Raw genomic sequence first — 24,188 nt, 5'->3', positions numbered from 1 at the left:
AAAAAGAAAGAGAGAGAAAAAAAGAGCGAGCGAGCGAGCGAGCGAGCGAGAGAGAGAGAGAGAGAGAGAGAGAGAGAGAGAGAGAGAGAGAGAGAGAGAGAGAGAGAGAGAGAGAGAGAGAGAGAAATAGGGGCGATGGAGAAGGGAGAAAGAGAAAAGGAAACGAGAAAAGGAGAGAGGGAAAGAAAGTCAAACGAGAGACAGAGAGAGTGAAAGAGCCTCGTCTCCAAGCTTCTTATTTTATTGTTCAACACAAATACAAACGTTTCACCTGGAACCGATCAGGCCTTAAACCCACTGCAGAACCTCTGAGGGAACACTGCCCTGCACAGAACCTTCAGTGCTAACAGCGTGTGAAGATCAGACTTTCTAGCCACTCCAGATGAGCTGTATATCAGTCCTGCTGATGAGAGGAAGAAGGGGAGGAGAAAGGAAGAGAAAAAGGGTTTACTACATCAGAGGCGCAGACCGCGACCCCTCTGACACACGAGGACAAAGGACGGAGCAACACAGGAAAGGGACACACTTCCTGTTTTAAACGCCAGGAGAGTTCAGCGTTTCATCACTTCCTTACTGCAACTTTCTCTCACCGTCCCACTGCACCGTCGCCCTGCTGACGCTCAGAGCCGCACACCTGCGCTCAGGACCAACACATATTTAGGTCCAGTCCCGTTTCTTCTTTTTACCCCTACCGCTTGTTTTCGAGTGTCTCCCCTTGTTACTGAGTTACAGGGCAGTGGTTGAGATCTTCCTCTGAAATGAGACCCTCAGATAAAAAGAGCATCACTTCATTAACAGCTACCAGCGCTGCTCTGTAGGTGACCCTGCCCGTCTGCAGGGACAGCAGAGGAGGGGAAAGTTCAGCTCCTCACTGCTGGGCTTAGTTACATTTAGGGATCATACGCCTTCAAAGAGGGGGGCAGTTATTTATTATCACCCCCCCCCTAATTCTTCAGTGATATGAAGCTGAAGTCAGATATTCTACACACACTAACACACCACCACCACGTCAGTGTTACTGCAGTGCTGAGAATGACCCACCACACAAATAGTACCCGCTCTGTGAGGGTCCATGGGGGTCCTGACCACTGAAGAACAGGGTAACAGAGTATCAGAGAAACAGATGGACTACAGTCTGTAACTGTAGAACTACAAAGTGCAGCTATACAGTAAGTGGAGCTGATAAACTGGACAATGAGTGTAGAAAGAAGGAGGTGGTGATGATGTAATGCCTGATCGGTCTACGTAACACAGATGTGCTGTGTGTCTGTGTTCGTGTTCGTGCATTAAAATCACTGCCACATTCACAACGTTGCCCAATGTTACATCACAAAAAAATCCAACCCAAAATATGCAGTAAACACATGAAACGCTGCTATACATTTTGTTAGCTTTAATTATTTCAGTACATTTATCTGTAATGCTCAGCTTCAAAGTGTCTTCCCTGAAATGTGTTTCATGGTACCTTCTGAAACTACCACTTACATAAAAAACAAAGAAAACTTGACGTGCCATGACATGAGCCTTTTAACATTCCCTGCGTTTTCTAAGTTGTGACAGAACAAACGTGTCAGCGGAGCCACAAAAAAACTCAAATTATGAATGCAATGTTTTTAATTTAGCTCAATTCTTTCATTTAATCATCATCACCAGGGTTTGGCGCTTAACCTGGTCTAATACACAGGAGGTTAGTAATGAGCTGAATCAGACACATTGGAGAAACACTAAACAGAGCAAACTAGCCACTGCAAGAGGTTAGAGAAGTGTGTGAGTGGTGTGTAGATGCAAGGTAACTGTGAGTGTAGCTGCACGAGTCTGAGGCCAAAACCACAAAGAGAACAGCAACAGCAACCTCAGCTCTGGCACTGCCAGCGTCTACTGTCACATGTTTACAAACAGCATTTTTCCACAAAGTTTAGTGTTGAAAACTCGTTTAACATAAAATAGTGTGCAACAGGTAAAGTGTTTACAGTGTTTGTTGATCCTGTCCCAACTTCTTTGGAATGTGTTGCAGGCATCAACTTCAAAATCAGTGAATATTTGCAAAAAACAATAAAGTTTGTCTGTTTGAACATTAAATATCTTGTCTTTGTAGTGTATTCAACTGAATACAGGTGGAAAAGGATTTGCAAATCATCATATTCTGTTTTTATTTATGTTTTACACAACGTCCCAACTTCATTGACGTTCCAAAAATGTTAAATACAAAGCTTATTGGACGGCTTTAAAGCAGAAATCTGATTACCGCCACACTCATATAGTTTCCCCATTACCTAATGAAGTGCATGTAAAAGCGTTGATCGGATTACTGATATCCAATTTTCCGCAGATGCCGGATTATTAAGTGCATGTAAATGCAATCATCGTTTCTGTGACGTCACAAAAACAAACATTTCCAACTATTCGGCTTACAGCAGCTTAGCTCCACCCATTCACAATGATGTTATAGGGAGTGTTGTAGCCTGATCCGGTTCTTGAAAGAGGCAGAACACGGGCCATCAGGGTCATGTAAAAATAAATGAATCATGACTGTTTTACACATAATCCCACACATGTAAGTGCAGAACATAGGCTTGATTTAATACATTTATATTTAAATGTTACACTCCAGTTAAACTGTACGTTGCTGACAGATATGATGAGATATGAAATGAATTTGCTGAGTTTAACATAAAATATAGTGTGTAACATGTGAAGAGTTTTATCTGACGCTCCAAAATGTTAAATCCAAAAGTAATGGTGCGTTAAAATGTACACAAGTGTCTTCTGTGTAACGTATTTTCTCTTAGAAAAATCAACATAACGTCAATTTATCAGGGGCACCTGAAATGTTGTAAACGACTGCTGTATTGTATTGTAATACAAGTGTTTTGTCCACACTGTGCAGCCGTACTGCGCGCCAAACGGCGCAGTGAGCAAGCGAAGATATCAACACTGCTCTCCAAGGAGTGGCTCACCGCATCAACTGCACTACACCGCACACACTACACCGCACACAAGAGGGCTGGCTGGCTGTTATCTTTCCACTGAGGTTTTCAAACTGCTTGAAAAACACAAACACACTGGCATTTAGAAATGCACTTGACTTTCCTGCTCTCGGTTCAGCGGCCATGTCTACAAACAGCCTTGCATTTATCAAATATTCAGCAGGCCAATACACAGCGTGGGTGTTCCTGGAGTAGATCAGGCCGAGCTAAATCAGGGCCAACGTGGTGCTAATGTTTCACTCTAATGTGCTTCAGACTCCTTCAGTAAACCTACAGTAAAACAGAGCCATGGCACAAAGTCACATCTGCTAGCACTACTGTACTTTAGGATGTTTAAATTACATTAGGACTGTCCTAAAAATCGGCCCATTTCAAATAAGACACAATTTTCCTTGCTTTATTCTTTTAAACAAAAGTTTTACATTAACACTGTTAAAGCTTCAGAATGTGCCGTTCACTATCTAGTCCACACAGGGAAACTAAGCTGAGAAATAAAATGAAATCAGTGAGTTTGTTTACATGCACTCAATAATCAGGTCATATTCGGATTTCTGCAGTTATCTGATCATTCAAACGGTCCTGTAAACGGCAGATTACGATTTCTTAGAGCTCGACAAATCCAATAAAAGTGCTGGCTGTAGCTGAGTAATCTGATTTCTCAGTGCTGTGAACTCTTACTCTGATTTCTTTCGGATTTCTCAGTCTGAGCATGTGCAAAAACAGACGCGAAATGTAGCGCTGAAGCCAAATACACGCTAGACGAAATGAAGGATTTAAATATTCTTCATCTTCTAGATGATGCAAGTTAATATTTTCAGGTCATTTTCAGGCGCGATGTTTTAAAAAAAAGCCACAGCATGAAGTTTGAGTTTTACGTTATGTTTGTGTCTCGTCTTCTTCTGCGAGTTTCCCCATTATCTGATTACTCAAGTACATGTAAACGCATTGATCAAGTTACTGACCAAATCAGATTCTCTGCATTCATCACATGTAGTGAGTGCGTTTAAATGCACTCAATCTGATCATAATCGGATTTCTGCAGTTATCTGATTATTCAAACAGACATGTAAACAGCACGCTGATTTCTTAGAGGTCTAGAAATAGTAGATAGAGAGCTGGATTTTAGCACAGTAATCAGATGTACTCTGATTTCTTTCGGCTTTCTCAGTGTGCCCGTGTGTGAAAACAGACAGTGGCACTGGAAATAAGGGAGCAACACTGAAACCAAATACATGCTTTATTTTAATAAATCATCTTCTACATGATGTATGTTTTCAGGTGCAGTGTTGTGATGTTTAAAAAAAAAGCTGCAGCATGAAGTTTGAGTTCTACATCTTCTACTGTGAGCTTATTGGACGGCTGTAAAGCAGAATTTACCGCCACACTTATACAGTTTCCCCACTATCTAATGAAATGCATGTAAAAGCGTTGATCGGATTACTGACAAAATCGAATTTTCCACAGATGTCGGATTATTAAGTGCATGTAAACGCAATCATCGTTTCTGTGACGTCACAAAAACAAACATTTCCAACTATTCGGCTTACAGCAGTTTAGCTCCACCCATTCACGCTGACGTTATAGGGAGTGTTGTAGCCTGATCCGGTTCTTGAAAGAGGCAGAACACGGGCCATCATATAAATAACATACTGCAGCAAATGGAAGATAAATATAAACACTGGAATTAATGCAGAACTGCTAAATTCAGTCTTGAACCCTGAGGGTTGGTGCGCAGACTGCTGATCTCCATAGCAACACAGACAACAATCTCAACTAGCTGCTAATTAATGAAAAGGTTTAAAATGAGAGAATTAAGGCGAACATTGATAGTTTGGAGACAAATCGACTTCTTTTCATTTATAATCACTCCAGCTGATTTCCAGATCTGTTTAATCTGAAATGAGAAACGCTAAAAAACTACAATGTCACAAAGTTTTCGTTGATTAACCTCTCATCCAAATTTTCCCACTCCACCTTAAATGGTGCAGCAGTTACATTCTGGCACCTCAGGCACCATTTAAGGTGGAATGGGAAAATTCAAACAAGAAGCTGGTGATTAAATTAAAAAGCCTTTTGAGTTGAAAGACATTTTACACTAAGCTATTCTACTTTTGTGGAAAGGTTTCCTGCTGCAGCTACAGCTGAGCTAAAGCTTATAAGCGCAAGTTTGTGTTCTCAGTTTTTATTTCTAGTCTATGGTAGTACATGAGCACATACTGAGACTGAGACTTCCTCCCAAGATGGTAAAACTTTACTTAAAGAAAATGAACATGAAATGTTGCGGCTCCTGAGCTAACCAATAACCATCTAAATTACATTACAATTGTCTTTATATTGTGGATAATCATCGGTACTTAAACACCACTGAGCGACTGCACATTTCAGTTTCAGTGCAGTCCAGTTTAATTGGACTGAGTGCGTACTTTAAGACTATATAAGGAAATGTATTAGCATCACAGTACATTTAAAATATTCTGCTTGTGCACTTTGTCTGCTCCAATTTAACAAACCTCAGAAAAACGAAATATCGTGATGTTACGTATTTGCCATATCGCCCGGCCCTGGTTTGATATACTGAAGCACAACCATAAAGTCATTTGAAAAGTAGAAAACCTGCAGTGTGTGTACAAGAAATAATGTGCTGACATTATCCAGACACGATGGGGAAACAGTTCCACACAAAAATAATCAAAAACTTCCTGAAGCAGCTGTTTGGTGGTTCACCAACAATGCAGATGTTTATAATGGGCCGGAGAGTGAGAGTTTGTGGTCAGCGATTATTTAACTAAACGTCGGCTCTGTTTGCTCTGATTGTATAATTGTAGCTGGCATGAGAGACGCAAAAAATACGACAGGACACAAGTCTTTGCATAAACTGAATTTCTCTCTTGTTCCAGAAACGCCCAGCTCTACCTCCGATGCCTGAGAGCATCGCCTCTTCTCTCTTCGCTAAATTTGGGACACTAACAGCATCAACCTGCTATGTGAGCTCAACAATGGGCCAGATTAGAGCAGCTGCTGAACTCCACCGGGATCAGTTTTCCTCAGTATTACCATTACGAGATAAACTAATCTAGAGTCTGCATAACAAAGCAATGTCCCCCAAAACTCCATTTGCATGGAAATGGTTGGAGCTGTAAGCTCTCAAAAAGGCCATGAAGTGTTTGTGTGATACCACAGAAGAACCACTTTTGGCTGACTAAAAAACCATGGCTGAAAAAGGGATCTGTGATTGTGAAAAAACTTTCGAAAAAGTTTAAAGAACCTTCTGAATCAATTCAAGGACACTCCTAGAACCCTTGTATTATGTGCAGGGGCATTTCACTTTACGGCAACTTTACAGGAGAAGGAAAAAACATCACTTTTAATGTAAGTCAATGGAACCAGACGTCTTTCCAAGTAATTTTGGGATATTTCTTTTGGACCATTTTTCATGAAATTCACAATCAATGTACAGAACAACAGGTATTTTCAGCTCATGTCAAAACTGAAAAATGACAAAAACGGAGACAAGGTTTTCTTCAGACAGCAGTGATATATGTAAAACTCATTTTTTTATTGTGGTCAGTTCTGCCTCAGCAGCGTCCCTCTGATTCAACTCTGCTAAAGGCGTGGATGACGTGTCTTTGTGCTTCACACATAACCACACTCACACACTGAGCTAAACTCAGATGTAGGGCCACCGCAGCAAACCCTGGCTGACCGGTGATGCAGTCTGCGACCCCAACCTCATCACACCTGTCTACAACCAGTTTGGTCTGAAACAGCTAACTACCGAGACATCTGTAGACTACTAACGATTTTTATGCCCGTTATAAAGTTCGTAAAATTATCATATTTTTTAACAGAGAAAATTCTCACACTTTGAGTGGAATGAGTCTCTGAAAAACCTGTTTGGAGGGTCACGCAGCCCCAACACCTCACCCTGCCTCTCTATCTCAACAAAAATCATGACACCCTACCACTAGACGCGAATGCTCAAAACGGGGTGCTAGGGGCGATGGGCGAATTAGGATTGGGCCAAAATGTCTAATGTAGGGTCCAGAATAGGCCAACATGGCATGAAAGCAAAACTGAAAACATGTCACAGAACAGAACTGAAAATGGGTAGTGTCTTCCTGTGGCCACAGTGGCCACCCCTCCTCCATTCCTACAGCTGTGAATAAGTTAAATAGCACGACTAAATCAACCACACAGACACTTAAGATATACAAAACATCACTTATGTCGTGTAATAATCCACTGTTTGATCAGTAATGGGAAAGAAAACACTGCATTCTGCAGTATATTAGGATTAAGCCAGTTCTCCACAGTTCAACTGTCTTTCACAATACATTCACCACATATGAAGCATCGCCATCGGGTTACACGTCAATCGTTGCCGATAACGAAAGGGTCCTTTATTAGTCCCACAGTGGGGACTTCTGCAGTGCTACAGCAGCAAAGGGACAGCAAGGCACTAAAGAAAAGAGGTAACAATGAGAGAATTTTTTATTAACTTTTTTAATGTTGTTCAATACAGTTACAGTTTGTTACTTATTACTGTGGACAGGGGTCGGCAACACACGGCTCCGGAGCCAGCAGCGCTTTTACCGCCCTGCTGCTGCTCAACAGCACAATCAGATTTGTAGGTAAAAATAAAATAATCCTCCTTTACAGTAAAGTAAAGCTCTGCTGATCGTTCAACACAGTTTTAATGGTCTTAAATGCTGGAATTCATGTAGAACTGCTAATTCACCCTGAGGGTTGGCGCACAGACTGTTGGTCACCACAGCAAACAGCCTCGCCTAGCTAGCAGCTACGAAACGGTAAAGAGAGAGATTTAAGACGAACATCGATAATTTGGAGATGAATGGACGTTTAATCTGCAACAAGAAACTCAATCATTAAAAAGCCACGAAGCTAAAATCAGCTTCTTGTTCCAATTTTCCCGCTCTGCACCTTAAACGTTGCCACAGTTACATTCTGACACCTCAGGCACCATTTAAGGTGGAACGGGATAATTGGAACAAGAAGCTGGGGAATGAGAAGCGACTTCAGCCTCATAAAAATCAAACGCTGAGAGACATTTTGGGAAGTTTTGGAAGTTTTGGAAAGGTTTCCTGCTGGAGATGTGAGAAAAGCGGCTAGAGCTGAGCTAAAGGGTAAAGCAGAGCAAAGTAACTGTTTTCACTTATCGCACACTTTTTAGCCTACAGTACATTAGCACACACCCAAGGTGGTTTTTGTTGAAAAGACAAAACTTCTTAAATGTTGGGTTGTCAACTGGCAACAGGCAATTACATAATACTAAAGATTAAATAAATAAATAAATAAATAAAGCTCTTATCCTTCAAAAAAATTAATATAAACATTGTAAATAAAAAAGCAAAAGAAATTTACACTAAGAATATTTTAAGCGAATTGCACATGGTGTGTTGATTGTACTGCACATGGGAACTGTCTTTACGCTACTGAGACATTTTACAGCACATGGAGTATTAATTACATTGCTTATATAGCACATGTGTATGGTGTTGAATTCACAGCGTCTGTACCGTAGATGTGTGAGGTCTAATGGGTCTAACTACTCCCGGTCGCCCAGAATTCTGTAGGCAGAGCTGATTCAGGATCCGTTCAGTGGTCTGGATTTAACAGCAATCAGCTGACGAGGAAGCAAAAGGCCAGATCAGCATGAAAAAGCTTGATGAGCCACAGCCTGAGAGACTGAACTGAGCCTCTGCAGTGTTTGACCAATGAAGCATTACTCCACACACACACACACACACACACACACAAACAAAGGGGTCCAGTGTGTTATTTCACTGCCAATCAAGCCAGAGAACAGAGCAGAAACTCCCGAGCCAGACAGGAGGCCGTGCGTTTGTGTTGTAACTCAATACGCCACGTTTAGAGTAAGAACTTCCTCTCAGGTTTCTTCAACCGTTCTCCTTTTCTGCCTTATCTCTCCATCTAACCCTTTTGGAATCACCTTTCTTTGTTTCCCTTTCAGTTCTCCCTCCCCTCTTTGTCACTACCCGGCTTGTAACACTTACATTCCAAACATCTGCGATTACACTGGAAAGCTGGGATTTTTTTTTTCCATTTAAAGGTGGAAACAAAAGGAATTTTTTTAATTTTGAAACATTTGAAGCAAAGAAAGTAAAACAAAGAAAAAATATTCAAGATTCTGCACTATTTCTAGCTCACTATTCAAATGCATGTTTGGGGAATTGACAATTTTAAAACTTTTGTACAAAAAAAGATCAGATTTTTTTTTTTGGTCTTCTCTCTCCCACTGAAGCTCATGTTCTGACTTTCCAGCAGATCTGCTCTTCAGAGCATCTGATGCAGATCTGATCTGCTCTTCAGAGACTTTTGCACAAACATGTGGAGTCCAAGTTTATTTGAGTGTAACTTTCACTAAATTACTGATCATTGTAATGATCTCCTTACTGGACGTCCTAAGATGGCAACAAAAAACAGCAGCACGGATCCTAACAACGAGACTGCATACGAACATCGATAATCTGGAGATCAATGGATTTATTTGCATTTGTAATCACTCCAGCTGGTTTCCTCACACGTTTAATCTGCAACGAGAAACTGTCAAATGCTAAAAAGCCTTGTTCCAATTTTCCCGTTCTACCTTAAATGTTGCCACAGTTACATTCTGGCGCCTCAGGCACGATTTAAGGTGGAACGGGATAACAAACAAGAAGCTCGGGAATGAGAAGCGACTTCAGCCTCATAATCAAACGCCCATGTTAGCTTGAGATAATGATCTAATTACAGGACGTCCCAAGAAAAGAAGGGCAATTTGATCTGCCACCAGCATGAAAAGTGCTAAATAAATAAAAATGACTTATTATTATTATGATTATTATGATTTATTATTATTTAACAAAAGCGTTTTTTTACTAATTACTAAGAAATTCTGCTTAGTAAAACTACTTTTTACTCACTGTTGTGCTTTGCAATGGACAATTTTGCATTAAAACAGTAAAAATAAATAAATAAATAAACAAACAAAAACCACCTTTTTCACTAGTGACCTCTGACTTTTGGACCCCACTGTACATTCCCCTTCTCATTCTTGTCTCAACCTGTGATAAGCCACACTTTACGACGGACGTGAGCGTTTGCAGCGACCCACCCGTCCCTGAGCAACCTGTACCTGTGTGTGCTGCGTACCTGTGTGTGCCTGTCTCCAACACTCAAGCACGCCTTAACCTCACACACCCTAATTCACGGACTCAGACCACAGCCAGCACACGGCCTCAAAACAGACCTCTAAAGTTGTCATCATTCTGTAGACAGGGCCATATTAGAAAACCCAGGTATAAGCTGGATTTCTGTGGGGGGAAAAATGAATGGGATTTTCGAGAATCACTGCCGTCACGCCCTGCGGTTAACACAGCGGTTACAAACTCGACACGTGTTACCATTTTCCTCTGGATGCCACTGGATTCTCTGAATGATGAGGTCAATAAGGAGCAGAAATATGAATTCTGCTACCTGGGAGGCGACACTGCTGATAAACTGACATCAGAAAGTAGGCAAGAACACAAAAATACCCCAAGCAAACTTTGCCTAATGTTTTGGTTACGAGCCTTTGGCAGCAGTAGATGTTTAATAGTAGACTTATTTGTATGCACAACATTTCAATTAGCAGGAGTGGTAACTCACTGTTTGTATGGATGCAGCACAGAGTGCATTTACATGCACTTAATAATCCAATAAATGCAGAAAATCAGATTTGGACAGTAATCCAGTCAATGCTTTTACATGCACTTGAGTAATTAGAAATTTGGAAAGCTGCAGATCTATATTAGTCAGACAGCAATCGGATTTCTGCTTTACAAACAGCCAGTAAACTTACAGAAGATGACGCGGCGTAAACATAATGCTTAAACTTCATGCTGTGGCTTGAAGCATTGGGCCACGTTACCTGAAACTATAAACATACATCATCTAGAGCAGGGGTATTTAATTAAAATTCAGTAAGTTCCAATGAGAGGGAATTTCCAGAGTGAAGGTCCAGAACATCCTAATGTCTAAGTTGCATCATGACTACTGTTTACTGAAGTAGCTGAGTAGGAATATCAGCATCTTATACAGTCAACAACTGAATATCTGATCAAATAAAGTCCAGTTTAGTCAGATTTCAACAACAATTACTGTCAGTTTTCTCTTTTTAGAGCACGTCATGTGGAATAACTTCCCTCTGACTCACTTTCTTCTCTGACTGCTGTTTCTCGCCTTGTCCCCCCCTGTGTGGCATCACCCACTCGAGTCTCATTGTGCATCATAATGCACAGATCTGATTGGCTGAGTAGCGTCACGTGATATTTACAACGTATGTGATTGGTCGGTGAGTCTCCGGCCGCTAAAGGTACTGTAAAGACTAGAAAAGTGGACTCGAACCGCGGTCCACCTATTACTGACCTCTGACCTAGAAGATGAAGAATATTTATATCCTTCATTTCATCAAGCATGTAGCCGGTTTCAGTGTCGCCAACGAGACACAGCACAACGCTTTAGGAGCTCACTTTCTTTCCGGCACAGCAGTCTGTTTTCACAGATGCTCTGACTGAGAAATCAGAAAGAAATCAGAGTAAGAGCTCACAGCACTGAGAAATCTGAAAACTGAGTTAAAAGCTGCCTCTTTATCAGATTTCTTAACCAGAGTATGGTGTTTACATGTCCATTTGAGTAATCGGATAACTGCAAAAATCTGATTATGATCGGATTATCGAGTGCATGTAAACACACTCAATGTTAACACGTCGACTGTCACAGAGAAGTCCATCTTAGACCTGGTATATAGACCTGCTAATACAGGCACAATGCCAACTACAGAATGACCACATCAGAGGTCCATATATCGTTTATCATTGTTGCAGTGCTGTCCTTTGCGATACTGATATCATAGAATGCTGTAATTTGTAAATGAACCTCTAGCCAGTCAGTTGTGTGATATGATTAAAAACAGTTCCAGACAACGGCAGACAGATAAAAAAAAATCTCCAATGATCTTTTAGGTCACTCAGTCAATGAATACATCGGCCAAAAACACTGACTTTGTAGCCAAAAACATCACAGACAGGTGTTCATTCATTAGGACTAAACAAACACACTCAATCAACAAGGGGAGGTCACTTGTGTGTGTGTCGGAGAGTATAGCTTAGTTTTAAAAGTTTTCATTAAATCAGATCACGTTTAAAAAGCACGTAAGCTACAGATAATAAAGTAAACACGCTGATGGACCATGTTTGTGCTCATTGTTTATCGTCCAGGTCGGAGTGAAAAGTTTGGTTATTAAGTGTGAAAATTCAAATGGTTTGGTGGTTTGTTAAAGGTGGGGGTGGATCTCAAATGTTGGGCTAAAGGGCACCAGGATACAGGAAATTTCAACCCCTGGTAACAGATGAGTTTTTGGTGGGTGTTCTGAGGAGTAAAGGTATTCAAGCAGTCCAACTAAAGTACACCATATCGGTCAAAGTAATGCAGGCCAATCATGTCATAGCACTGATTCACGAATGTGTTGTAATATACTGCAAATAAGTTTTTAATACACTGCAATAGAACAGCTGGTTCCAGCCACAAAATCTGATTGGTCGAGAGGTCTTCTCTAACTGTTCCTTTATTTCACCATAACATCACAGCTTTTTCACAAACACTATCACTCCACCGAGACACCGTTGCTAAGCAACGACTTCGACAGCTGCAGGAGACGCTCAAGCCAACATGAACATTTATATTCTTACTTTGCTGGAAACAGAAAACGGACGCTGTTAAGATCACATCTGACCGACAGCCGATTTGGTCCGACTCTGAAGACGAGACGATACTTAATTCCCAGACTGTCAGTTGGTCTGTGTGGAGCTGGAGAACGAACTTCCGGCTGTGCAGCAAGTGGGCGGAGCTTGTTACTCTGACGTAGCAACAAGCTGCTTGTTAAGGAGCTGTAATTAGGAGGAAGGAGCTGAACATTAAAGCATTTTAAACGCCGCGTTCACGGCCAGTTTATTCATTTCTTACTGTATTTATTTAACTGCTGTATTAAAGCAGTAGAGCACTCGAGGAGTGAGTTATCACAAAATAACATCATGGCTGTGATGATCTACGGCCACCAGATCACAGCCGTTATGGTATTTCGTGATAAAACACTGCCTCTCGTGTCCTATTGCTTAAATATAAACAACAGTAGGAGCAGTTCTCCGGCGTGTAAACAGAAAGAAAGATGGACGGACAGACAGAATATTTCATTTTCAAAAACAAACTGCACATCAATGTATAAGATAATTCTAATAATGCTTAATCCGTGCAACTAAATGGTAGAAAACCCAGTGGCTGTTCAATAATTGTCATATTTAATATCCAGAATTAAGCAGATAATGACAAAATAACAACAGACACACGCGCACACACACACACACACACACACACACACACAACCTAAGCCACTGTATCCTGCTGGGTCATTGGGCAGAAGGCAGGAAACAGCCTGGACAGGTCGCCAGTCCATCACAAGGTAATGCGAATACATAATCACTATATATTCTTTATCTTTTATTCACTTCCTGTTAAGAGAATTCTTGAAATACTCAATGAAACATTGACAGGTTTATAATATTTAGAATAGAAATTAAATAGAAATTAGATCAGTTAATACTACTACTACTAATAATAAAGCAAATAATTCCAAATTTCTGCACGGTAGTGCACACGCAGGATGTGGTCAGAATCTTGTCTTTATGCTGGTCCTGAACAGAAAAGAGGGTGAGAGAACAGTCATTTGTTTACAGGCCTCTGAGAAAAGAACTTTGACCACAAATCAGAGAGAGTGAGAGAGAGAGCGAGCGGGAGAGGGAGAGAGAGAGAGAGAGAGAGACAGAGAGGGAGAGAAAGAGAGAGAGGGAGAGAGAGAGAGACAGACAGAGAGGGAGAGAAAAAGAGAGAGAGAGAGAGAGAGAGAGAGAGAGAGAGAGAGAGAGAGAGAGAGAGAGAGAGAGAGAGAGAGACAGACAGAGAGGGAGAGAAAAAGAGAGAGAGAGAGAGAGAGAGAGAGAGAGAGAGAGAGAGAGACACAGACAGAGAGGGAGAGAAAAAGAGAGAGAGAGAGAGAGAGAGAGAGACAGACAGAGAGGGAGAGAAAAAGAGAGAGAGAGAGAGAGAGAGAGAGAGAGAGAGAGAGAGAGAGAGAGAGAGAGAGAGAGAGAGAGAGACAGACAGACAGAGAGGGAGAGAAAAAGAGAGAGAGAGAAAAAAAGAGAGACAGAGAAATCCTGCTCACGGTCTGATTCTTGGCGTGCAGTCTGACATTGTTCACGTTCACCGCGAGATGAAAGCAGAATGCTTTTTGTTTTTCACAGCAAGAGCAGAATCCTGTTCGCAGCTTTACCCACTCCACCCCGACCAAAACACCAGGAGGAACCGCCACCACTCCTGTCCACTGGCTTTATATGTGAATTTATTGCTACAGCGTTCTGGTGTCTTTCTCTGTACGTGTTAACGTGTCACGGTACCAGGGAAAAAAACAGAACTTGACTGGAACGTGTTTATAGTAGCTCTGGATGGTACTGATAAAATTCCAAGCCACATTATTTTCCAAATGTATCACAAATGGTATTTAAAGATGGATTAAAACTTGCGTTTTTTGTCAGGAATGCAGCCACAGACGTGAAAGTATTAATTGATTGTAAGCTAAAATCTTTGAATATTCATTGTGACATGCTCCACAGCTGCTAATTTAGTGCCTTTGCAACTGGCTCCAAACTCTCCTTTCTCTGTTGTTTTTGGTCGAGCGGCTTTATTTTTCAGCAGATCTCCTGACATCCACACAGCCAGTGTTTCTCTTGCAGAAAACCTTTAAGTAATCTGACCTGCAGCAAAAACAGCCAGCAATTTATCTGCCGTGTTACGTGGAAAAAGTGACTTTCCTCACATTAAAGAGTTTGATATACTATGTAAACACTTTTAAAGTTTAACAACGTACAATTTTCTCTGCGGGCCATATAAAAACAACCCGCTTTGAATTCAGTTTTTATGATGCCACAACATTTACATACATCTACTTATACAGGCTACAGCAGTGCTCCACACACTCATAGTGAAGTTAAAAGGAGTGTTTCAGTCCAAGCTGCTTTTTGAATAAAGGCACAATACAGGGCAGCCAATCAGAACAGAGCTCATTTACATACAACAGTCTTAAAAACACAGTAAAAAAAACAGCCTGTTTTAATCTAAGGGACAAAGAGAGGAGGGAAAATGAATTGTGACCGTTTAAGGTACAATGGTTTATGCCGGAAAAATTATAATTCAAGAAAAATGCAGGACACGATCACATTAGCGACAACATGTCATGTCCATTTTACCATCCTGGATGTAAATATGTCTCAGTATGTCCTGATGTACAAGCTAAAGACATTGATATAAATGAAAACACAGACTTCATTTGCTCCACTTCACGCTTTAGCTCAGCTAGAGCTGCTTTTCTCGCATCTCCAACAGGATATTTTTCTGCAAAAGTAAAGGAGCTTCTTGTAAAACGTCTCTCAACATTCAAAATTTTACCAGGCTGAAGTCGCTTCTCATTGGAACTGTCCTGCCAGCTGCACCATTTAAGGTGGAACGGAAAAACTGGAACAAGAAACCAGCTTGAGTGCTTATAAATGCAAACAAGTCCATTCATCTCCAAATTATCGATGTTCGTCTTAAATCTCTCTCTTTGCTGTTTCGTAGCTACTAGCTGGGCGAGACTGTTGTCTGTGTTGCTATGGTGACCAGCAGTCTGCGTTGATCTTCAGGGTGAATCAGTAGTTCTACATTAACTCCAGCGTTTAAGACCATTTACTGTTAAACTGTGTTGAACGACCAGCAGAGCTTTACTGTAAAAGAGGATTATTTTAAGTTTACCTAAAAGCCTAAATCTGCTGTGGATCCACAACAGGACCGTAAAAGAGCCGCATGCCGCCGACCGCTGTACTAGGCTCAAACGTAGCCTTGCATATGAAGACAGAACAGAATTCAGCAAAGAAAGACTGTGTGTGGGGCTCCGCTTCTTGTAATAGAGGTTAATATTTACAGTCCCACCAAACGGTTGGTATAAAGCAAACAGACTCAGATGTGTAACTCGTTCACTCGACCCTTCAAACCGGCTTGTCGGTAAACAAAACGTAACACCATTTTCACTCTCAAACTCCGAAATGCAAAACGTGGCCTCAGAAACTAGAGCGCTGAGAGAGAGCATGAAGGAGAAAAGGACGAGAGAGAGAGAGAGAGAGAGAGAGAGAGAGAGAGAGAGAGAGAGAGAGAGAGAGAGAGAGAGAGAAGCAGCCACTCACATTACTCCATGATGATTTCTTTTACACACAATAGAAAGGTAAACACTATTCTGAGCTTCCAAATATGGCTCACTGTGTTAGTGTCCATTGGTCTTCAGATTCTAAAAGCTGGCTAAGAGTCAGCGTCAAGAAACGGCTCTCTGGCCGCTCTCCTTCACATAAACAACATGTCAAGTGGCTCTGGGCTTTTAAAAACAATCCGCAGCGACATAAAACTCCACAACAGCACATCACAACCTCAGTTAGCTGCATAAGTAAAGGTAAAAGTGAAGGATGTCCAACAGGACCGTCTCTTCTACTGCTGGACAGATTTGATGTTCGGTTTAATCCAGACAGCCATGACTGGTGAATCCAGCTACTAAAGGTGCACCTATTGCTGAAACAGGCGTTCAGTTGTTTATATACTCCCCCCACAAAAGCAGTGACTAATAGAATTGGCAACAGTGGCACATGAGCCTGAGGTCCCCATGCCCAATACCAAGCATGGGCTAGAGGGGTGTAAAGCTTAAGAATATTGTGAAAGCGCCTCCTTGCTATTTATTAGAGCGTTGCCGTCTCAGTTTCAGTCTCCATTTCCCAAACACTTTAGCCAAGCGCACTAACGTTATTCCTCCTAATAAACAGACATTCGTTCAGCTCATTATTCACCACCATCACTGTAATATTTCACCACCAACATTAACACACAAAGGTAATAAGAGGCGACGGTGGAGATTGTGTCTGCAGTGTCTGGACTTTTAAAACAGTCACAAGTCAAAGCACCGTTTTCAATATAGATAAATGTAGTGTGATTATGCTAACGTTAGTTATAGCGAACTATGCTGTCAGTCACTGCACAAAACAATAGAAACAGACAGTTAAAACTGAAGTTAAGATGCTCTGGGGTTTATCTTAAAGTTAGGACAGAATTAACTGTAATAGTGTTAATGAATAAGATCATGAACTTAAGAACTGTTGTACTGTAATAGCTTCTGTCCTAAATTCTTCAGGCCTGACTAAAGCTGTCATGCTGACTAAGCAAATAAGATTTCAGACTTAAGAAGTTCCCAGACTTTGTTTTTAACCGCTTAACCGTTTAATTAGGCAGAAATGCTCACAAATTGGTGGAGTTAATTTCAGAAGAAACACAAGCAGAGAGGATGTCTACAAACCTTTGGACACACAGCTCTTATATCCTTCTTTGGGAAATATCCCCCAGGACTATGAGGCCATTTACCAGCTCTGGCACCGCCTAATTAGCTAATGTACTGAAGCAGGTGAGTTAAGTCAGGGATGCTAATCTGTGCAGCACTCTGACCCTTCAGAACTGCTCTGAAGATATGCTTCGCTGAAAGCGTACCCACGGATTCCAAACATTTACAGCTTAATCATTGAAAGCAAGGGGCAAAAGGTTGCAGGCAAACCTTCAGCTCAGGCCGTTTCTATGACGACTAAACCTTCGCTCCATTTTTTTCCGCTCTTCTCATGCTGCCTTCCTCCTTTTTGGCAGTGACGCAAGAAAACAGTGGCAAAGTGTGCTCGTGGAGGCCCTGCTAAACGTCCAAATGTGGCGCCGTCACCTGACTCGGTTAGTTAATCATCAACAATGCGCAGAATCCACGTCTCGCTGCGTGATGAAATCAGAGCCTGACTCAAATCACAAGTATCTAATGTTCCTTATTGAACACAAATGGAAAGGAAAAGCACTTCTGCCATGCAAGAAGGTCTGTCAGCAGCGATTATCACACACCTCAACCACCACCACCACCCCCGATAAGAGCTCTACCTGCACCAAGCACAGGTGATAACACCACCTTCCTGACTGCAGACTCTCTGTGCTTGCCAGGTGTGTGTATGTGTGTGTAAGGATGAATGGCAGAAAATAGGCCACAGACTGTCTGTGTCTGGCAAGTTGCCTACGTCTGAGGACAGCATCTCTGTTGCTGCTTCTCTCCTAATGCCCAGCATTGACTCTGTTCACCTACCTCACTTTCTCCTGCTTTCCAAAAGCCACACACATCTGTTTACTATTTACAAAATAAACATTCATCTAAATCTAAATGTTACTGAGCTAGAATTAAAGTAGCTCAGTAAGACTTCAGCTCTGATTCCAATTTGAGCTCTAGAATCCTTAGGTTCTGGAGTGTTAGAATATAAAGCATTTGGAGTTCTAGAATTAAGGTAGCTCACAATTAATCTATGATTCCAATTTGAGCTCTAGAACCTTTCAGTTCTAGAGTGGGCTAGAGTAAACTGGATTTCTAGAACTGAAAAGGCAGACAGTTTTCGAGCTGAAAACTAATAACTGAGAATTCTAGAGCTACATATTTTAACTAGAGTTCCAACATTCACAGAACTGAAGTTCTAGAACTGAAATAGCTCAGAACTTTAGAGCTCTAAATTCAAACTGGAGTTCTAAAGAACTGGATTTCTAGCTGAGAGTTCTATAGTTCTGCATTCTAACTGGTGTTCAAGAATCAAAAGAACTGGACTTCTTGAACTGAAAGAGTTATTCTAGATATTCTAGAGCTCTGTATTCTACCTAGAGTGTCTGAATCTATAGAACTGGAGCCCTAGTACTGAAACAACTGAGATTTCAAGAACTCTGTATTCTAACTTGAAATGAAGGAGCCCAAAAACTGGAGATCTAGAACCAAAACTGCAGAGAATTTTACTGCTCTGTATTCTAGAGTGTGTGAATCCATAGAACTGGAGTTCTAAAACTGAAACAGCTGAGACTTCTATAACTTTGTATTCTAACTGAAAGCCTTGGAGCCCAAAAACTGGAGATCTAGAACCGAAACATCTGAGAATTCTAGAGCTCTCTATTCCATAAGCCTGACCCGCAGAGGCAGGATGCCCCAGGGTTCGCTTACCGTGATGACGGCCTTGCTGAGGCACAGCGAGCCCCTGCACCCGTACTCCCTCTCATCCTGAGATTTATAGTAGCTCAGAGTGTTGTTCTTCAGGACAACCCATCGGTCCTGCCAGCCATGGATGTAGTTAGTCCACTGTAGACGCAGAGAGAGAGAGAGAGAACAGCGTTAGAGCAGGACTGACATGGTGGTGCTAGACGGTACTGATAAAATTCAATATCACACTTTTCTAAACATATCAAACTAGTTAAGCTAACTTTAATAAAATTAATGAACCCGCACCAAAGCTTGTATTAATAAAATGAATAAGCCATGCGTCCTCAGTGTACTACTCAACGCTAACAGAGTTCCTAACAAACCGAACACAGCTTATTTTGATTGGACTGTAGGGACGCACGATAACATTGAAATCACAACAGTAGCAGCAGATAATTGCTTAAAATAACAGCAGTATTGTACAGATTTATGCTAACCATACACTAGAAGACTTTAAAAAGACTTTGAAAACACTAGAATCTGACAACCTCTCACACCTAAAGACAATGACAATGTTTTTATTCACAGACTGTTTTTGCAAAGACTGGCGATCTTGCAGTGTTACTATTTGAAAGACCGCAAATAGATTTCTGAGAGTATTCCCCATCATGCACTTGGTGGAAATTTCCAAGTAGAGAAACCCTCTGTCCTTCTACGCTCTATAGCAGTACAAACGGAAAGATACGTTAACTGGTCATGTAAAGATCTGGGGCTCAGCCCAAGTTCACTGTAGAACTGTATATTCTGGCAGATCATCACCCAGAATTTTTTTAACTAACCTGTAAAAACAAAGACACATCAACAAAACATGCAGCGATTCAGCATTAGCTCATAATATTCAATCAGCTAAACTATAAAAACCTAACAAACAAAATAAGAGACCAAAGCCAAAGAAAAGCATTGATGCATCTTCAGTGAAGCCATCCTGAAAGCCCTCTGCACATTTCCTTACACCACTGTTACACTCAGTGAACTTTTAATATTAAAGCTCTCATGATTTTATTCCAACACTGGATATTTGGCTGCGACAGTGGTCACTTGAAAAGTCGTTTGGTGTGAGGCCGGCATTAGTTTCGAATTTACTGATCTCAAATCAATCTTAAACACATACTTATCACACTTGAGAAGAGCAGAATATTTAGACACCACAATGCATTTTATTCATCATACTGCATCTGCAACATCACATTTCCCATAATGCTAAACCAGTTCGATTTAGTTCCAGTTTCTCCATTTATCTCAACATAAGCCAACTCCAATATTGGTTAATCCTTACTGGACTGTTCTACTTCTCCTAAAATGATACTAAAGGGAACCTTACATAATACTGAAAATGCCAACTTGACAGAAATTACAACAGACATTGAGTAATTATACACAAAAATCCATGATTTACTGTATACTTGCGTAGGCTGAGCTGCTCTTTCAAAACAATCTGTAGCAGCCAGCAAGTTAAATAAACATTAAATAAACAAGTTTTTGTATGCAAAATGGCCCAGTATGGGCACGTCAGGGTTACCAGCTGCAACATTTCATATACGACACGTACTGACAAACTGATTTCACACACCTAACACTGAAGTACACATTCCATCCCTAAACCAGTAAACGCTTCCCCTTCACAAACACGCTGGAATATAAAGTAACACAAACCACCACTAAACATATCACTGTTGTCGAAAGAAAATCTGGACATGATTTGAAAATAACAGGAGGGTGAGTGGACAGTGTTTAAAATCTCCAGCAGCACTGCCGTGTCTGATCCTCTCGTACAGGCGCAACACACTAACACACCGCCACCACCACGTCAGTGTCACTGCAGTGCTGAGAATGATCCACCACCCAAATAGTACCTGCTCGGTGAGGGTCCATGGGGGTCCTGACCACTGAAGAACAAAGTATCAGAGAAACAGATGGACTACAGTCTGTAACTGTAGAACCACAGAGTGCAGCTATACAGTAAGTGGAGCTGATAAGATGGACAGTGAGTGTAGAAACGAGGAGGTGGTCAGAATGTTCTGCCCGATTTATTTCATGATAAATGGACTAAAAGAAACGGCCCAAAATGACTTGGAAAAATGTCTGGTTCCACTGACTTGCATTAGAAGTAACGTATGTTTTTCCTTCCCCTGTAAAATTACAATTTCGGAGATACGAGGCTCTTCCGACAGCAGCAATAAGCATTCACACCTGATGGTGGATGATTTAAACTGCTGTCTCTCCCGGAACACGCATGACTCAAACAGGAGATCCAATTAAAGCAGCTACATCAGCCCTCCCTCTACGTTTAAAGCATTTAAGGGGGTTTCTGTAATGACATTTGAGTCAAACCACTTGGGCTGCCTGGCACAACCAGTGTTTAGCTCAGCTAGAGCAAAGCCCCTGCCTGGAATATCAAGCAGGAGCAGCTTCAGAATGACCTCTAGTAACCCTGGCAAGGAGCTGCTTGTCCAAGCACAGCCTGAAGGCGAATTAATTCAAATCTGTGTTGCCCGTCAGCTCCCTCTTACACTCTGGCATGTAGGTAAGTTGTTTGTATAGGGCAGGTAGGAAATTGTTACCCCTGCAGGCAGGTTAAAGGCTTGGTTGCAGCACTACGCTTCAGTGGTTAAAGCTAGTGAGATGGACAACATGCTGTCCAGCTGTGCTTAATACACATTAAAATACTATTTCAGCAAAGACAACATTAGACAGTCCACTCGGGAGCCGAGGTAAGTTGTAAACAAAGCCGGAGTTAAACGGGCGCATTATGTTATCATGGGTTTAGACAGGCTCAATCTGGCTGTACGGAACAATAACAAGCGAAAGGAGAAGCAGGAGGTTTAAGGATTATTACTAAGATTTCCTTTCCTTCTTAAGCATTAAGGGTGAAAACCTCAGCCTTTCTCTGAGGGATTATTCTTGAGGTTTCTGCAGGTTTTGTTAAAAGTTATTGCTGAGGTTTTCACCTTATAACACAGCCCATTTCCTTACAACCTGTCGGCAATGTTTTCACCCTTCAGATTATTACCGAGACCGTCCCTCTTTTCTTTCAGATTATTACCGAGACCGTCCCTCTTTTCTTTCAGATTATTACCGAGACCGTCCCTCTTTTCTTTCAGATTATTACCGAGATTTCAGCTCTTTCCTTCCAGATTATCACAGAGACTGTCCCTCTTTTCTTTCAGATTATTACCGAGATTTCAGCTCTTTCCTTCCAGATTATCACAGAGACTGTCCCTCTTTTCTTTCAGATTATTACCGAGATTTCAGCTCTTTCCTTCCAGATTATCACAGAGACCGTCCCTCTTTTCTTTCAGATTATTACCGAGACCATCCCTCTTTTCTTTCAGATTATTACCGAGATTTCAGCTCTTTCCTTCCAGATTATCACAGAGACTGTCCCTCTTTTCTTTCAGATTATTACCGAGATTTCAGCTCTTTCCTTCCAGATTATCACAGAGACCGTCCCTCTTTTCTTTCAGATTATTACCGAGACCGTCCCTCTTTTCTTTCAGATTATTACCGAGACCGTCCCTCTTTTCTTTCAGATTATTACCGAGACCGTCCCTCTTTTCTTTCAGATTATTACCGAGACCGCCCCTCTTTTCTTTCAGATTATTACAGAGATGTTAGCGCTTTCCATCCAGATTATCACAGAGACTGTCCCTCTTTTCTTTCAGATTATTACCGAGACCGCCCCTCTTTTCTTTCAGATTATTACCGAGACCGTCCCTCTTTTCTTTCAGATTATTACTGAGATTTTAGCTCTTTCCTTCCAGATTATCACAGAGACCTTAGCTCTTTCCTTTCATATTATTATTATTATTATTATTATTAATCTTTTAATCCGTCTCCTTCGGGTTAATAGTGAGGTCTCCACCTTTTCTTTTCAAACTACTACTGAGCTCTTCGGCCTTTTCCTTCAGTTTATTTCTGAGGACTCAACTCTCTTCCTACAGATTAACGTTAGTATGTACATCTTCATCCTTTTCCTACAGATTACTGAACACTCGTTACTTCAGGCCATTACTGAGAGATTCACTCCTGTTAATCCCACTTCCTAGAGTTGCCACTGCTGAGCACTTCAACTTCTTTCAAATGACTGATTTTTGCCCCTTTTCCTCCTCCTGCCCCGAGGTGTGCGGGTCACTAACCTTGCTGAGGACTCCACTGAACTCGGCCACCCCTCCGTGCGGTCCAGGATCAGCCTCCAGGTCCTCCTCAGAGCCCGAGGAGTTCCAGCTCTGGTTGTCCGACATCTGTTTACCGTTGGGCAGCGGACTCGAGTTCATCAGGTGCCGGTGGTGAGGCGCGACGGCTCAGCGAGAAAACAACCAAAAACCGTGAAGCCGGTCGGCCAACTTGGCATCTAATATCCCTCCCGAAGTCAAAGGCGAGCTGAGACACAGCGGCCCGGCGCTGATTTCAGGAGAATGTGGGGTTAAACAGAGCCAGCAAGCCGTCCGTCGGCTCTAAGGCAGGAAGCTAACCGAGCTAACTAGCCTTCAAACCCGCCCCTCTGATTCTTTTTCAAAAAAACGGTCACACCTCTACGCGAGGTCGCTGTAAACCCCCTACAACGGCCACCGCTGAACATTCAGATATCCTTCAGCAACACGACACCGAAAACAGTCGCGGAAAGGCTGGAAATCTGCGTTAAATCGAGCTCCTCTGTGTTTTCGAGGAGAAACAAGCGGCGCGTTTGGGCTCTCAAACCAACGCCATCTTCACTGATCGAATCGCGCTTTCGAACCGGCTCTTATCGACGAACCGATTCACCAAAGCCCAACTGAGTCGAACTTGTTTGTGGCGCCTATGCAGCCCCTCTGTGGTCTAAGAACATCTGAATGATGACTTTTGCTGCTTTAACCTCATAAATCTAAGAGATAACCCCATTTTAATGAGATTAAATTGAAGACCAGCCCTAATAAACAAACAAAAAAAAATCAATTCAGTTTTATCTCGACAACGTTGTCCCGAAGCAGCTGTCATGAAATTCA

The 24,188-nt window shown here is 41.7% G+C and overlaps 1 protein-coding gene across 2 annotated transcripts in view; it reads right to left on the bottom strand.

Annotated features, from left to right (window-relative positions):
* The window catches only part of cert1b (ceramide transporter 1b), a 72,532-nt gene extending 48,602 nt beyond the window's left edge, over positions 1-23,930 (bottom strand). Inside the window, exons 1-2 of one of the 2 annotated variants that reach the window (XM_017723594.2) lie at positions 23,343-23,930; positions 19,171-19,305 (exon numbers count right to left, since the gene is read on the bottom strand). In XM_017723594.2, coding sequence (XP_017579083.1) covers positions 19,171-19,305; positions 23,343-23,480 — 273 coding nt within the window. In that variant the 5' untranslated portion in view covers positions 23,481-23,930. The remainder of the gene's footprint in view (positions 1-19,170; positions 19,306-23,342) is intronic. The other variant, XM_017723596.2, reaches the window with a different exon arrangement.
* Between the last annotated feature and the right edge of the window lie 258 nt (positions 23,931-24,188).

The sequence above is a fragment of the Pygocentrus nattereri genome, chromosome 16, assembly GCF_015220715.1.
Source record: "Pygocentrus nattereri isolate fPygNat1 chromosome 16, fPygNat1.pri, whole genome shotgun sequence".
NCBI classification, from domain to species: Eukaryota; Metazoa; Chordata; class Actinopteri; order Characiformes; family Serrasalmidae; genus Pygocentrus; species Pygocentrus nattereri.
Note: the sequence above shows the minus strand (reverse complement) of the source record. Positions and strands in the feature narration are given on the sequence as shown.